Source organism: Pygocentrus nattereri, chromosome 7, assembly GCF_015220715.1.
Source record: "Pygocentrus nattereri isolate fPygNat1 chromosome 7, fPygNat1.pri, whole genome shotgun sequence".
Classification (NCBI taxonomy): domain Eukaryota; kingdom Metazoa; phylum Chordata; class Actinopteri; order Characiformes; family Serrasalmidae; genus Pygocentrus; species Pygocentrus nattereri.
The window spans coordinates 44,826,678-44,840,873 of NC_051217.1; the positions used below are offsets into that span (position 1 = coordinate 44,826,678).

The window sequence follows — 14,196 nt, forward strand, 5'->3', positions numbered from 1 at the left end:
TTCACAGAATCACAGATAGGCTTTTATTGTTATATCCCAGGGGGTAATATTAGGGTTAATAATTAAAACAAACACTTATTTTTTATTAATAATAATTATTTTAAAATTTTCTGAAGTCTGCAGACCTGTTTTGGCTTTGACATTAGCTTATGGTGGAATAATAAAAATGATGAATAATTCTTATAATATTCATTAATAATAACACTAATAAATAGGGTTAGGGTTAACCCTAACACTAATTAATAATAATTAATAATAAGTTAATCTTATAAAGCATCTTATACAAACCCAAGAACACTTGACTAGGCAAATCCTAGGCAAATCCACTGCCGTGGTGTGACGTTACTATCTCAGCACGTTTTTGTTTTCTCAAGATATCTAGAAGATTATTTTGTTATCTTGGGGAAAACAACATTTATTAAGTCCTGATAATGACATAAATAGCTTAAATGTGTAACTTATCACAGGAAAACTGAATGAAGTCTAAATCCATGAACTTTTAGACCTTCCATGGTTTATTTTTGTTTTTCCGGTCACAGTGAAACAGACAAATGGATAATAACCCTTATATCCTAAACCCTAAACCCTGTGTTGGACCATAGCATGTCCAGAAGTCCCAATCCCTACACTGGAGTGCATTTCCCCCCAAATGTTCAGACCAGTAGCGATTAGTAGTCAGCACACTTCCCCTGAGCCCTAGATGAGCACAGCCTCCTCTCTGAAGTTGTCTCCTGATTCAGGCCCACAGGAGAGCCGGCCAGTGGTTCGCAAGTTTAAGGCGGAGTGACCTGTACGTTGTAACAGGTGAGAGGGAGGGACTAGAGGCGGGCAGTGGTGTTAGATTTGCCGTAGGATCTTGTATTAGACCGCAAGAGACTGGCTTCTCATAGAAATAGTGTAGCTCTACCACTTTTTGCCTTTAGTATCCGATTGAGGCAGCGATTCCCAAAGTCCTGGACGCATCACACGCCGCTGAGTTTACATATATCAGTAGCTCAGGGGTCACAACAGAAACATTTCACCGTCATGGCTGTACATATGTCTCAGTGTGCTAATGTCCTCGTGTATAAAATAAAAAAATAATAATACAAACAAAAGCTGTAGCTGCTTTTCTCGCATCTCTGGCAGGAAACCTTTAATCAAAAGCTCTTGTAAAATGTCTAACGTTCATCTTTTTACGAGGCTGAATTGAGCTTCTCGTTTGCCAGCTCCGTGTTTGGATTGCCCCGTTCCACCTTAAATGTTGCCTAAGATGGCAGAATGTAACTGCAACACCATTTAAGGTGGAACGGGAAAATTCAGATAAGCTGGTGAAGGAGAAGCGACTTCAGCTTCATGACAGTTTCTCAGTGCAGATTAAACCAGTTGAAGTGATTGTAAATGAAAATGCGTCCATTCGTCTCCAAATCATCAATATTCGTCTTTTTGTTAGCTGCTAGCTAGGTGTTGTCTGCGTTGCTATGGTGACCAGCAGTCTATGTGCCGTCCGTCAGGGTTAAAGAGTTCATTAGCAGTTATAAATGAACTCCAGTGTTTATTGTGGAAACTGTGCTGGAACGAAGGATTATTTATTTATTTTTACCTGCACATGTAATTCTGCTGTGGAGCTGCAAGAGGGCAGTAAAAGAACCGCAGGTTGCCGACCCCTGTGCTAGTTCACCACTCCAGCACGAGAGTCTGTGTCAGTCTCCATAACATTAAAGACGGGTATGGGGTCACCAGGACTGGAGTTATTGTTTCATGTTGTAAGTAACGACCTAGATCGCTCTTGGTTCCGAGATGCCTGATGCGTGAGACCACAGATACTGTCGGTCACCATCACTGTGTCCAGGCAGCTCCATCAGTGATTCAATCACTGCTCCTTGGCTGGACTGTGTATTTATTCGTGTGTGTGTTGCAGATGATCTCGGAGCTGAAGGATCAGAACAACCTGCTGAAGAACGAGAAGAACGACTTAAACCGGCTGATTCAGGAACAAGGCCAGCAGTGGACAGGTACTGTAATCCTCTCCCCCCAGTCGCAACTCAGTCCCAGCCCACTCGTAACCTCGGCCACTCTGTGAACACAATTCAGGCTCAGTCCCAGACCGAACCTGAGCTTTTAACCAGTCTTAGCCCGTCATTTGGCTTTTCAGCAGAGCTGGACAAAGTACACAAACCATGTACCTGAGTTAAAGTAGAGACACAAGGTAAAATATCCCTCCAGTAAAAGTAGAAGTTCCTCCCTTTAGACCTCCACTTGAGTAAAAGTACTAAAGTATTTCCCTTCAAATGTACTTAAGTATAAAGTAAAAGTACTAAAAGAGTAATTCTGGCTCTGATGTCCTGTTATCATTTTTATAACCAGACTGGCTTCATGAACTCATTTCAGGTGAAAGTCCTCCAGCGTCTCTCTTGGTAAACCAGTCTTTTAATAGAACGTCATTAATTAGTGACGCTGACGTCTATTAAAATGATCAGAAGCACAAAACACTGAAGGTAAACAGTTTCCATCAGGGAGAACCGAGTGGCTCTGAAATCACTTTTTACACACAAGCAAAGTTTCAGTTTCAGATTTATTTACAACTTAGTTCCAAGTTTAAGTTGAATAAAAACTGGCTTTAAACTCAGGATCACAGATGAGCTCCTTTACTATGTTGATCTGTAGGCGTCTGTTCATAAACATAAACCAGCCCAAACTCATTTACTATAAAATGAAATGGTGTTTGTAGAAATTCAGAAAAAAGCCGCATCAGTCTCGACTGCATATGTGGACATATTTCTATATTGAGCTCTATTTACACAAAGTTAGGTTAGTTCATCATTTATGTTGAACAGACTCTCCCAAAGTTTTACGCTGCTGCGCTGACGTTGAACCGCGTGCTGCACTGGGTCGGTATGACCAACAGGTCAAAACCAGCTCTAAACAAAGTGACCGCTGGGCCCTGATTGGTGCTCTGGCTTTGCGCTTCTTTCGTTTTGACATGTGATGTTTTTATACACACAGAAACCAAAAGGAACGACAGATTTCTCAAAATGTAGGAGGAAAAAGTCGGATATTAGACTCTGAAATGTAGTGGAGTGAAAGGAAAAAGTCGCCCAGAACGGAGAAACTTCAGTACAGATACACCAAAAATACTAAAGTACAGAAACCAATTACATTTACTCAGTTACTCAGTTACTCAGTTACTGTCCACCACTGCTTTTCAAGTGATTTCGCAGACAAATTTCCAATGTCGGAATAAAACTGTGAGTCTTGTAAGAGTTGTGGTCATGTCATCTCGATGGTTTAGCGTGAGGTGGTCAGGGTGGCTCTCTGGGACTAACTCTGACAATGTCTTGAGGTGCGAGAGGGCGTCAGTCCAGTCTTTCACAAGTCTTCTACTGTATTGCATAGGCCTTAGTTCCGTTTATAGCCCTATTTATAGCCTCTCCTTTTCCCAGTCTTGCTTCCTGGTTTTCTTCCCCAGTCTTTGACAGAAATTGACCAGGGAATGACCCTGAATTTGCCTGTAATTTGCCCAGCCTTGGCCCGTCTAAACCCCGTCTTTGCGTATCTTTTTCCTAATTATTGCTGGGTAGTGTGAATATTTTAAACTAGACTCTACAATTTGTGTGTTGTGTGTGTTTGTGTGTGTGTGTTGCAGAGAAAATGCAGAGGGCTCTGAAGGAGGAGACGGCTCAGCTGGAGACAGATCTGAACGAGGAACGTTCGCGCTATCAGAACCTCCTCTCAGAGCATCTCCGCCTGGAGGAGAAATACGACGACCTCAAGGAGGAGATCTCACTCACCGTGGTGAATACACACACACACACACACACACACACACACACACAGTGCAATGTCATCATCACTGTCACTGGAAAACCTAATAAGTCAGTTTTAGGGTTTTTATGTTACACCGTTGAAAAACACCAGCTATTCTTTACATTGTGTTGAGAACATTCCTGGATAAATGGTCCAATAACACGCAATACAAAAATACTATTCTGTGAGTTGATGGTAAATTAAGAGTGTTTTTCCTTTGCTTATGACCAGTAAACCCACATACAGTTCTGGACAACATAAGTGCATGACTATCCGTCTGTCCGTCTGCCTATGTAGGGTCTCTCCCTTTATCTGCTGTATTCACTGTACATGAAAAACACTGAATAAAGACCTGATTTCTCTCTCTCTATCAGAATGTCCCGAAGCCGGGCCACAGGAGAACCGACTCCACACACAGCAGCAACGAATCAGAATATACCTACAACTCAGAGTTCGCCGAGTCAGAGGAGGGGTCACGAGGAGTGGAGGTGAGCAAGATGGAGCAGAAAAGGAGGAGACCGGTGAGGAGAGAGAAGGAGAAAGAGAAAGTATGGAAGGAAATAAGGAGAAAAAGGAAAATACAGGAGAGAAAAAGGGCCTGGATGGGAAAATGGGTCGTGCTGATCATGCTGTCATGTTTCTAAACATTTTCAGTTGGATCGGAAATTCTTCTCTGTGGTTGTCAATGATAATTTGCTGTATGTGGCGCCCCCTGCAGGATGTGACGAAGGCATCTCTGGACATGGCTCTGTTCCTGAAGCTGCAGAAGCGAGTGACGGAGCTGGAGCAGGAGAAACAGGGGCTTCAAAACGAGCTGGACCGCAGAGAGGAGCAGTTTCAGCGGGCTAGAGCCAGGGTACACACACACACACACATACACACACTCTCACACACACACACACACACACACACACACACACTCACACACACACACACACACACACACACTGCAGAAAGTATGTTCTAGTGACGATTCAGTTTGATTCACTTTACAAAGCCGATTATTTTGGACAGAGCAGATTCTTTATTTCAATTAATCAAACTTCTGATTCAGCAAATTCAAATAAGTCGGATTGTTTGTTTACGTTTGTGTCCATGCGTCGCTGAATGTGATTCATTGTAATGGACACTTACAAAAGAATCGGTTCAGTCAACTGAACTGAACATCCCATTACTGCAAAGGATCCTCACACATAGAGCTAGAGCCAGCTGGAGTGATGGGACTTTTGATTTGGTGCAGAGTCACTTGAACTGTCAGATTTTGAAGAACCAAAAATCTGATTCAGTTGATTCAAGGAACTCACTGATTCAGACATTTGATTCATTAGAATGGACCATAAGAAAAGAATCGGTTTGATAAGCTAAACTGAATCAGTTTGATAAGCTAAACTGAACTTTCCATTACTAGAACACACACACACACACACACACATACACACACACACACACACACATACACGCCAGTGCCAAGACCTAATTAAACTGCGGTCTCTGCCGATCTACACTGCTCCCACGGTAACACAGCTATCAGTGCTGTTAGGCAACCAGCCCTGTCACCAGAAGGTTGCCGGTTCAATCCCCTCGGTTGACAGTCCATGACTGATGTGCCCTTGAACAAGGCACCTAACCACTGATTGCTCCCCGGGTGCCGTGGATAGGGCTGCCCACCGCTCCGGGCAGTGTGCAAACACAGTTGGCTAATGGTTCTGAATTCAGTACACTGATCAGTATTTGAGCTGAATTTACTCTCCTCTGATCCTCAGGATGATGAAGAGCACAAGAAAGCTCGGAGCGCAGAACTGGAGTATGAATCTCTCAAGGTAAACAAACTCACACGGTGCAGAAACTCTTATTAAACTCCAGCCTGGAGTTCTTATAGGGGCGCTGGGTTACGTGGAGCCGAAGTGGGTTCTGAAGTGGTTTTGCTGCAGAAATGAAGCCGCAGCCCACCACCAGCTGTAAAGTGTCTGCCAGATGAGCTTAGTTAAGTGTCGGATGCAGTATGAAGATCCTGCGCCGATCGTATGGGAAGTCAGATCTACACGCTTGCCTCAGACCGTGTGGAATTGTCCAGGTTAGATTGTTAATATGTGGCAGTGAAGCTGATTGTCACACCGTAACCAAGCCACACTCTGAGATTCAACACTGGAATGAACAGCAAAGCTCAGGAGGTGTAGTGGTTGATTAAAAAAATTATTTATTTTTTAAATTAAGAGCCAGGTTAGGCTGCCTTGGGGCTCAGAAATAACCCAAAACAAGCCTACACTTTGCCTCTTCACACTTCAACCTTCTTGTGTTTTAGCGACGTGCCCCGAAGGCGTCCAGCAGTTGGCTAGGGAAGCTGGGTGGCATAAAAATAAATAAATAAATAAATAAATAAAAACAGTACACAGCCCCTGCAGGTTCTGAAAAGATATGAATACAACAAATACAGATTCCACACACACACACACACACAAATACATGCAGGTCGTCCGGTTGGCTTCAGTTCAGAAATTGTCTGAAAAGCTCCCGACCCAACGTCTCTCCTCGCTTAGTAATGATAGTCTTACCTAGTGCAGCTTTAGGTTATCTCCAGTAGACTAGATGATGTAGTTTCTGACACTGCGACTGGCTGCGTGTCTATAAACGTGGACAAACCTTCTACTTCTGCCGTTTTAGCGATGCAGCATAATTTAGTCCATGTTCAATCTGTCAAACTCCACACGGTTTGAGGTGAGTGTGTGATGACGGAGGCCTGCGGTTAGCACCACAGTAATTGGTGTACATAAGCTTCTATTAATCGTTGGCTACATTGGCCTCATAGTTCAAGTGGAAAGACGAGACACCAAGCCAGGCAGGTTTTGCAGCAGCGTAAAACTTTGGGAGAGTCTGTTCAACATAAATGATGAACTAACCTAACTTTGTGTAAATAGAGCTCAATATAGAAATATGTCCACATATGCAGTCGAGACTGACGCGGCTTTTTTCTGAATTTCTACAAACACCATTTCATTTTATAGTAAATGAGTTTGGGCTGGTTTATGTTTATGAACAGACGCCTACAGATCAACATAGTAAAGGAGCTCATCTGTGATCCTGAGTTTAAAGCCAGTTTTTATTCAACTTAAACTTGGAACTAAGTTGTAAATAAATCTGAAACTGAAACTTTGCTTGTGTGTAAAAAGTGATTTCAGAGCCACTCGGTTCTCCCTGATGGAAACTGTTTACCTTCAGTGTTTTGTGCTTCTGATCATTTTAATAGACGTCAGCGTCACTAATTAATGACGTTCTATTAAAAGACTGGTTTACCAAGAGAGACGCTGGAGGACTTTCACCTGAAATGAGTTCATGAAGCCAGTCTGGTTATAAAAATGATAACAGGGCATCAGAGCCAGAATTACTCTTTTAGTACTTTTACTTTATACTTAAGTACATTTGAAGGGAAATACTTTAGTACTTTTACTCAAGTGGAGGTCTAAAGGGAGGAACTTCTACTTTTACTGGAGGAATATTTTACCTTGGGGGTCTCGACTTTAACTCCGGTACATGGTTTGTGTTCTTCGTCCAGCTCTGGGTTTCATATATAACACATATTGTTATAGTTATAGTTATTCTCTCTCTCTCTCTCTCTCTGTCTCTCTCTCTCTCTTTCTCTATCTCTCTCTCTCTCTCTCAATCTCTCACTCTCTCTCTCTCTCTCTCTCTCTCTCTCTCTCTCTCTCTGTCTCTCTCTCTCTCTCTCTCTCTCTCTCTCTCTCTCTCTCTCTCTCTCTCTCTCTCTCTCTCTGTCTCTCTCTCTCTCTCTCTCTCTCTCTCTGTCTCTCTCTCTCTCTCTCTCTCTCTCTCTCTGTCTCTCTCTCTCTCTTTCTCTATCTCTCTCTCTCTCTCTCTCTCTCTCTCTCTCTCTCTCTCTCTGTCTCTCTCTCTCTCTCTCTCTCTCTCTGTCTCTCTCTCTCTCTCTCTCTCTCTCTCTCTCAATCTCTCACTCTGTCTCTCTCTCTCTCTCTCTCTCTCTCTCTCTCTCTCTCTCTCTCTCTCTCTCTCTCTCAGCGTCAGGAGCTTGAATCAGAGAATAAGAAGCTGAAGCATAATCTGAATGAGATGCGTCAGTCTCTGATGAGCAACGCCGGCGCTGTTTCGGCCGCCCCAGGCTCGCCCGCCTACAAGGTTTTGCTGGATCAATTAAACTCCTCCAACGAGGAGCTGGAGGTCCGAAAGGAGGAGGTGCTCATCCTTCGCTCTCAACTGGTCAGCCAGAAAGAGGCTATGCAGCACAAGGTCAGATACAGAGCCTCCAGAGTCCACGCTGCCAAACTCGGCCTAAGAAACTAATGATCATGTTTTTAAAAGATGTTTTCGGATATTTCTTAAAGTGACTGAAACCTTGACTCTTAACTGTGCCTTTAAAACTTCGGTCACTAACTTCACTCTTTTATTTCTAACTGCTAACATCTCTCTCTCTCTCTCTCTCTCTCTCTCTCTCTCTCTCTGTCTCTCTCTCTGTCTCTCTCTCTCTCTCTCTCTCTCTCTCTCTCCCACTCTTTCTTTCATCGCTCTCCCAAAAGGATGAGAAGGTACTGCAGTCTGTGGTGAAGTGTGAATGTTCAGTTCCGTGCGTTTGTCTGGCGGATGATCCTCTTTTCAGCTCCTGCAGTTTTTACAGTAACACTGCGTATGGATGTCTGACCCAGTGAGCTGCATGACCACAAGCAGAGTTTTGAGCTCACAGTCATGTGTGAAAGTTTGAACACTGCCCCCTATTGTGTGTGTGCTCACTAGTGTGTATGTGGTGTTTCACTGCACGGATGGGTTAAATGCGGAGGTGGAATTTCCCCGTTGTGGGACTAATAAGGGTCACTTAATCTCACTTAATCTTAATATTATTAATAATAATAAAAATGTATAAAAATTGCAAAACCTTTTTCACAGGCCACGTTTTGGGTTTTGCATGTTGCAGAATTGTGTTCCGTGTATAAAGCAGAGTCAGTTGTCCAGGGGTGTCCAAACATTTCCATACTACTGTTTATTTAAGAGGAATTCCACCAGTTCTTCGAAATTTCCTTAAGAATCCAGTGTGTGAGGTGTAAACCGATTGATTCAGTGGGTTTGGTGTGAAACGGTTCAGACGTCTTTACAGTGGTGGTGATGGGAACCAGGCGTTGCCATGACTACAACACAGATATAAACACTTTATTTACCATCCAGAACCACCAGAGAACCTACACGAGTCTTCTGAGCTTGTATGGAATGTTGATGATGGAAAACAGTGGAAAATCTGGAATAATGAGTTTTCTTTGGGGACTATTTTGCCGCACAGCGCCCTGCATGTCTCCCTCCACCATGAATGGAGTTGAAGTTCTCTAAACTCTCATAAAACAGCGTCTCAGTCATCAGGCAGTGAATTCAGAACCAGTTCATGTAGGAACTTTCTGTAGGAGCTTTTAGAGGGACGTCTGGTTCCCATCACCGCCACTCGAAATTGGAAATTGTTCAATTTTGGTGGAATTCCCCTTTAACAGAGGATAAAACACAGCTGTTTAATTTCCCCCGCGAATAGAATTAAGCACAACATTAGACAGACAGTAACCAGAGCGCCCAGATAGCAGGACAAACTATGGCATAAAAATAAAGACTAGTGGCCAGTAGGGGGTGCAGTGTACTCAGTAAAGGTCAGTGCACTGATAACCGCGTCTGCCGTTCATTATGTAATTGAACTCTTTTACAGCTTATCAAATTAAAATGCTGTAATGTTAATAACCCGTGAATGATGCTGATGATGATGTTACTGTGTTTGTATAGGAGACCATGACTGAGCCGCTGCATTACGTGGAGGACGTGCAGAAGCTCGGTGATGCTAAAGAGATCTCTCAGGCTTACATGGGCCTCAAGGACACCAACAGGTACAGAACACGTTCACACGCACATTCACCTCTTCACTTTCTCCAATCCATCCGTTTTTCCAGTCAACACAGCATTTTTATTATTTTAAAAACACTTGTTTAGTAGTTTGTTTATAGTCAGCTGATATATCAGAGTTCGTGGGTGACTGAATGCTGTGCAGCTCGTACTTGGCCCAAATATGATTCACATGCAGTCGTGTCCTGAAGTTTGACCGTCCCTGGTGAAATTACACGTTGTGTTCGTTTTGTAAGTGTGAATAAGTGAACACGTCTCCACAGAGACGCACATTTAGATGCACGATTACTGTTTATTTGCTGGATTTAACATGTTAGAGGGAAACAAACGAAAAAGAAGATTTAAAAGTATTTAAAACAATTTAAAAGTAACGGCAAGTTTTATATTTTATGTTATATTTTTGTTCAGGATGTTAAATTAGGTGTTAAAATGTGCAGAAGTGAGTTCTCAGTAGAGGTTTTGTTAACTTGCACGTGAACAATCAAGAAAACATTCAGACTGACTGGGCGGTTCAAACTAGAACAGAAGAGCAGGTCATCATTGCGTAGCACTAAATCCAGCTTGGACCGTCTTATCTACAAACCCAGCTCCAAGCAGAACAGTGCATTGAGGGCTAATACACACAAAAAGCATTGGATTTGTTTAAAAAAGCCCAATTTGATCTGCGTTTGGCCGGACCGGGGAGCTCAAGCTGGTCTCCTCGTAGGTAAAATGACACACTGCAAAAATGGTGCGTTGTAAGTAAAATGATCTCAAATATTGTCAGTAAATCTAACGTTTCTCCTGTTGAGATTGTTGTAAGCTTAATTTAAGATTTATTTATTTATTTACCTTATTTCTAGAGCTTTTAAAAGTCATTTTATGAAGTCAAATCATCTCAAAGTATTCGCTGATCATTTTAATTTAGCTTTTTTTAAGAAATGAGTTGAGTTAGTAACTCATAGCTAGCAAAGTCGTCTGCCGCTGTAGTGAAGTCATTTTAATAAAATTAAATTAAATTTAATAAAAACAAGTGAGAAGTGTCTAGAAAATCTTATAATAAGTGAACAACCATCGCAAAATGGAAAATATTAGAGGTAGCCACTAGATTTAACAGCGTTTTACTGGACAAGATGACATTTTTTGGAGTGCAGACACCAAACGAGAGCTTATTTTAGTGGAAAAAAAATTAGTTTGCAGGGAAAGAAAAAACCTGCTGCGTGTCGATATTAAAACACACGAGCGAGATGCTGCTCCTCTGGCACAAGCCAGCTCGCCACACTGCTGTAACACACAGCTACGTCCGTGGCTGAATCTGCAGATCTGAGTTTAGTTCATCTTTCCGCGAGAATTGAGAGTTTTTACCGCACAGACTAAGAGCTCCATGAAGCAAATGGTCCAGAATGGGAACGTAGTTCATTAAAGAACTTTTATTGCAGGCAACTCTGGGGCATTTCTGTTGGGCCATGCATTATGATTTTGTAAAGCTGCTGTGTTCGACCAATTGAAAATAATAAAATAAAAAATTGGACAGTGACGAAATTGTTAGCCGTCTGGTTCCATCCTAACATCTGTATCCCGTCCAAGTTTAGCAGCACGTGGGGTGGACCTGGACGGGCCTGTGTAATGAAACACTGTTCATCCGGACTGCAGTGCGGCATTAAAGCGAGATCCAGGATTATTCCTGCGTGTGTTTGTGTGTTTGTGTTTTGATGTGTGTCTCTGTCCTGCGTAGATCGCCCAGGTTTCTGCGCAGGCCGCTCGAGGTGAACGAGCTGGTGAATAGGCTGAGGTAATGCAGCGAGAGCGAGAGAGATGTTATGCATGGTCTTGCTCAGTCGGCAGATCAGTTTAATGCCGATATTAGTCATTCGGATTATCCAGACGGCCGAGTCTGGCTTTACAGCGCACTAACCCGCATGAGAGCCGTGAATGAGCGAATGCCTTCAGTTCTCAAACTAACACGTCTGAAGGAGGACAGTAGAAGCGGCAGCGTTAGATGAAGGTAACCTATTTAGCAGATGCTTTTTATATCATGGCAAATAGACGGAGCTCTGATTTCGCACAGGAACGGAGCTGGAGATCAATGAAGGGGGCGCATGTTAGTTTGCGGCTGTGCGGGCGGCGCTGCCGAAGGGTTTTGGCTTTGATCCGCTCAAACGTTCCTTTTGAACGTGTGCTTTGGAAGCTGCAATGATCCGTTTGCTTCCTGACAGCCAGGAACAGCACAACGTTTACTCATTGTCCCACAGCTTTCACTCCAATAAGACTGTCTGCAGGAACAACACTGCAGCACTTCAGCAGGAATAGGCGGGGCTAAATTGCTATAGGCATCAAACTGACGGAAAATGTGGTTTTCCAAGATATGGACGGTGTTTATGTGGTATGTCAGAGTCCTTTATCAAAAAAAAAACCACTTTATTGGGATGGTCCCCTGTAGATGCTCTACAGATCCCTAAATCACTGACAGACTTTCTGGTGATGTTCAGTTATCAAGAACAGTAGGGTTCTTGGACATTAGGACTAGGTGTAGGATTTGCCGTGAGGTTAAGGTGAGGGGTAGGTTTAGGGTCAGGAATAGATTTAATGAAATCTTTCATACGGAGCCTGAAGTTGAGTTTCATATAATAGACGTGAAAGACGGACAAAGCATCTGCAGTGGACCATCCAAATCAAGTGTTGCCAAAAAGGAAGGAAAGGTTAGGGTGGCCGTAAGTGTGTGGGGGTTGGCCATGGTGCCGTCTAACCGGCAGCTGCACAGGTGTTCACAGGTGCTTACGACGGCGGGTGACTGGACTGAGGCATGTCGTGTCATATTTTCTTGTTTTATGCCACATAATTTGATCATCTGGAATCCCTTCATGACTTCATTATGTTGAATCAGCTGTTCTGTTTTGTGTTGTCATTTTTGTCCCTCCCCCCCCCCCGTGTGATGTCAGATCCCCCCTCCCTGACATGCGTAAGATGAATGAGGATGGAGAGCTGTGGCTGGTGTATGAAGGCTTAAAGGAGACCAACAGGTTAACTGTGTGTGCCTGTGTGTGCGCGTGGGCTTCTTTCATCACGTCTTTATTGCCATCTATTTCTATTCCAACTAACCTGCATACACACGTACACACGGAAGCGTCGGAGACCCTTCATTTATTTAATTCCCAGGGGAAATGGTGAGAAAGTACGAGTTATTCATTATTCAGGCGGTATTTTTGAGAATATTATGTACAAGTAAATTCAGAACGTGAAGAAAATTATATCCAAATCTGGAATTGGGGGAAAAAAAAAAAAATATATATATATATATATATATATATATATATATATATATATATATATATTAAAAGCTACAGAGAAAAGAGCTCCTAACAACCACCTGGAAGACCAATCAGACACCAAAACTGATCAGATAAACACTTAAAGCTTCCATCTCTGAGAGAGAGGAGAACATCATCCACACGTGTTTCTGTCCATCCTTCCACTGTGAGGAGACCACTCAGTGCTGTGGGTCTGAAAGGACGTGTAGCTGATCAAGAAGAACCTCACTGAGAAAAGGAGACGGACACATCAAACAAAGAAGCTGGACGATGGACTGACCACCCATCGTCCAGAGTCCAGACTGAGCCCAGACCTCAGCACCACTGAATGGGTTTGATCACTTCAGAAACTCATCAACCAGCTTCTCAGACTGAGCTTTGGAGGCGTGTCTGCAGGTTCTCTCAGGAGCTGGAAGTGAGGCTCCTGAGAAGAACGGAAGCTGGAATGAAGGTAAAAACATCTGATCCTATATCTAGTCCTTGAGGCTTCAGTGTGATTTCCCAGCTCTGAAACTGAAAAACTGAAATTAATTTCAAGTTTCACCTGAAATTAAATAAACGAAGGGTGGTCTCTGAAAAAAACGGACTGAAAAATGAAAGCTGGACAGCAAGAACAGCAGTACTTCTCCTTACTGGCCCTGCATGTGTCCATAAAAACGCGTCTCTGTGGGTTTTCAAGGCTTTGGAGATGCTGCATGGTCTTCGGTAACACCGAGGACGAGCTGAAACTGTTCTGCAGTGCTTTTCTACTTTCAAACTCCTCATGGGTTTAAGCCTCTTCTGACAGGACTTTGTTTTCAGGGGGACGCTGAAGCGGGCACTGCTGAGCATGCTGGTTTGGCCTGAGCTGGTCAGAGTGATGTACTGACCGGTACTGGCCTATTTGCTGCTCTCTCTGGGCTGTAAACTTGGCTTCTGCTGAAGGAAACACAGATCAGACCTGCTCACTTTGGCTATGTAGAAAACTTAATAGGCTTCTATGCCTAGACAGTGCACTACACTCACCGGCCACTTTATTAGGTTCAATTACTTGTTAACACTAATAGCTAATCAGCCAATCACACGGCTGCAGCTCACTGCATTTAGGCCTGTAGAGGTGGTCAAGACAACTTGCTGAAGTGCAGACCGAGCATCAGAACGGGGAAGAAAGGGGATTTAAGGAACTTTGAACGTGGCGTGGTTGTTGGAGCCAGACGGGCTGGTCTGAGTATTTCAGAAACTGCTG

At 43.3% G+C, this 14,196-nt stretch overlaps 1 protein-coding gene across 5 annotated transcripts in view; it reads left to right on the forward strand.

Annotated features, from left to right (window-relative positions):
* The window catches only part of myo5aa (myosin VAa), a 109,802-nt gene that overhangs the window by 82,055 nt on the left and 13,551 nt on the right, over positions 1–14,196 (forward strand). For 4 of the 5 annotated variants that reach the window (XM_037539728.1, XM_037539731.1, XM_037539729.1 and 1 more), the window contains 8 exons: positions 1,901–1,994; positions 3,626–3,774; positions 4,161–4,274; positions 4,505–4,642; positions 5,550–5,606; positions 7,819–8,046; positions 8,334–8,342; positions 9,568–9,668. In XM_037539728.1, the coding sequence (XP_037395625.1) occupies positions 1,901–1,994; positions 3,626–3,774; positions 4,161–4,274; positions 4,505–4,642; positions 5,550–5,606; positions 7,819–8,046; positions 8,334–8,342; positions 9,568–9,668 (890 nt within the window). The remainder of the gene's footprint in view (positions 1–1,900; positions 1,995–3,625; positions 3,775–4,160; positions 4,275–4,504; positions 4,643–5,549; positions 5,607–7,818; positions 8,047–8,333; positions 8,343–9,567; positions 9,669–14,196) is intronic. The other variant, XM_037539730.1, reaches the window with a different exon arrangement.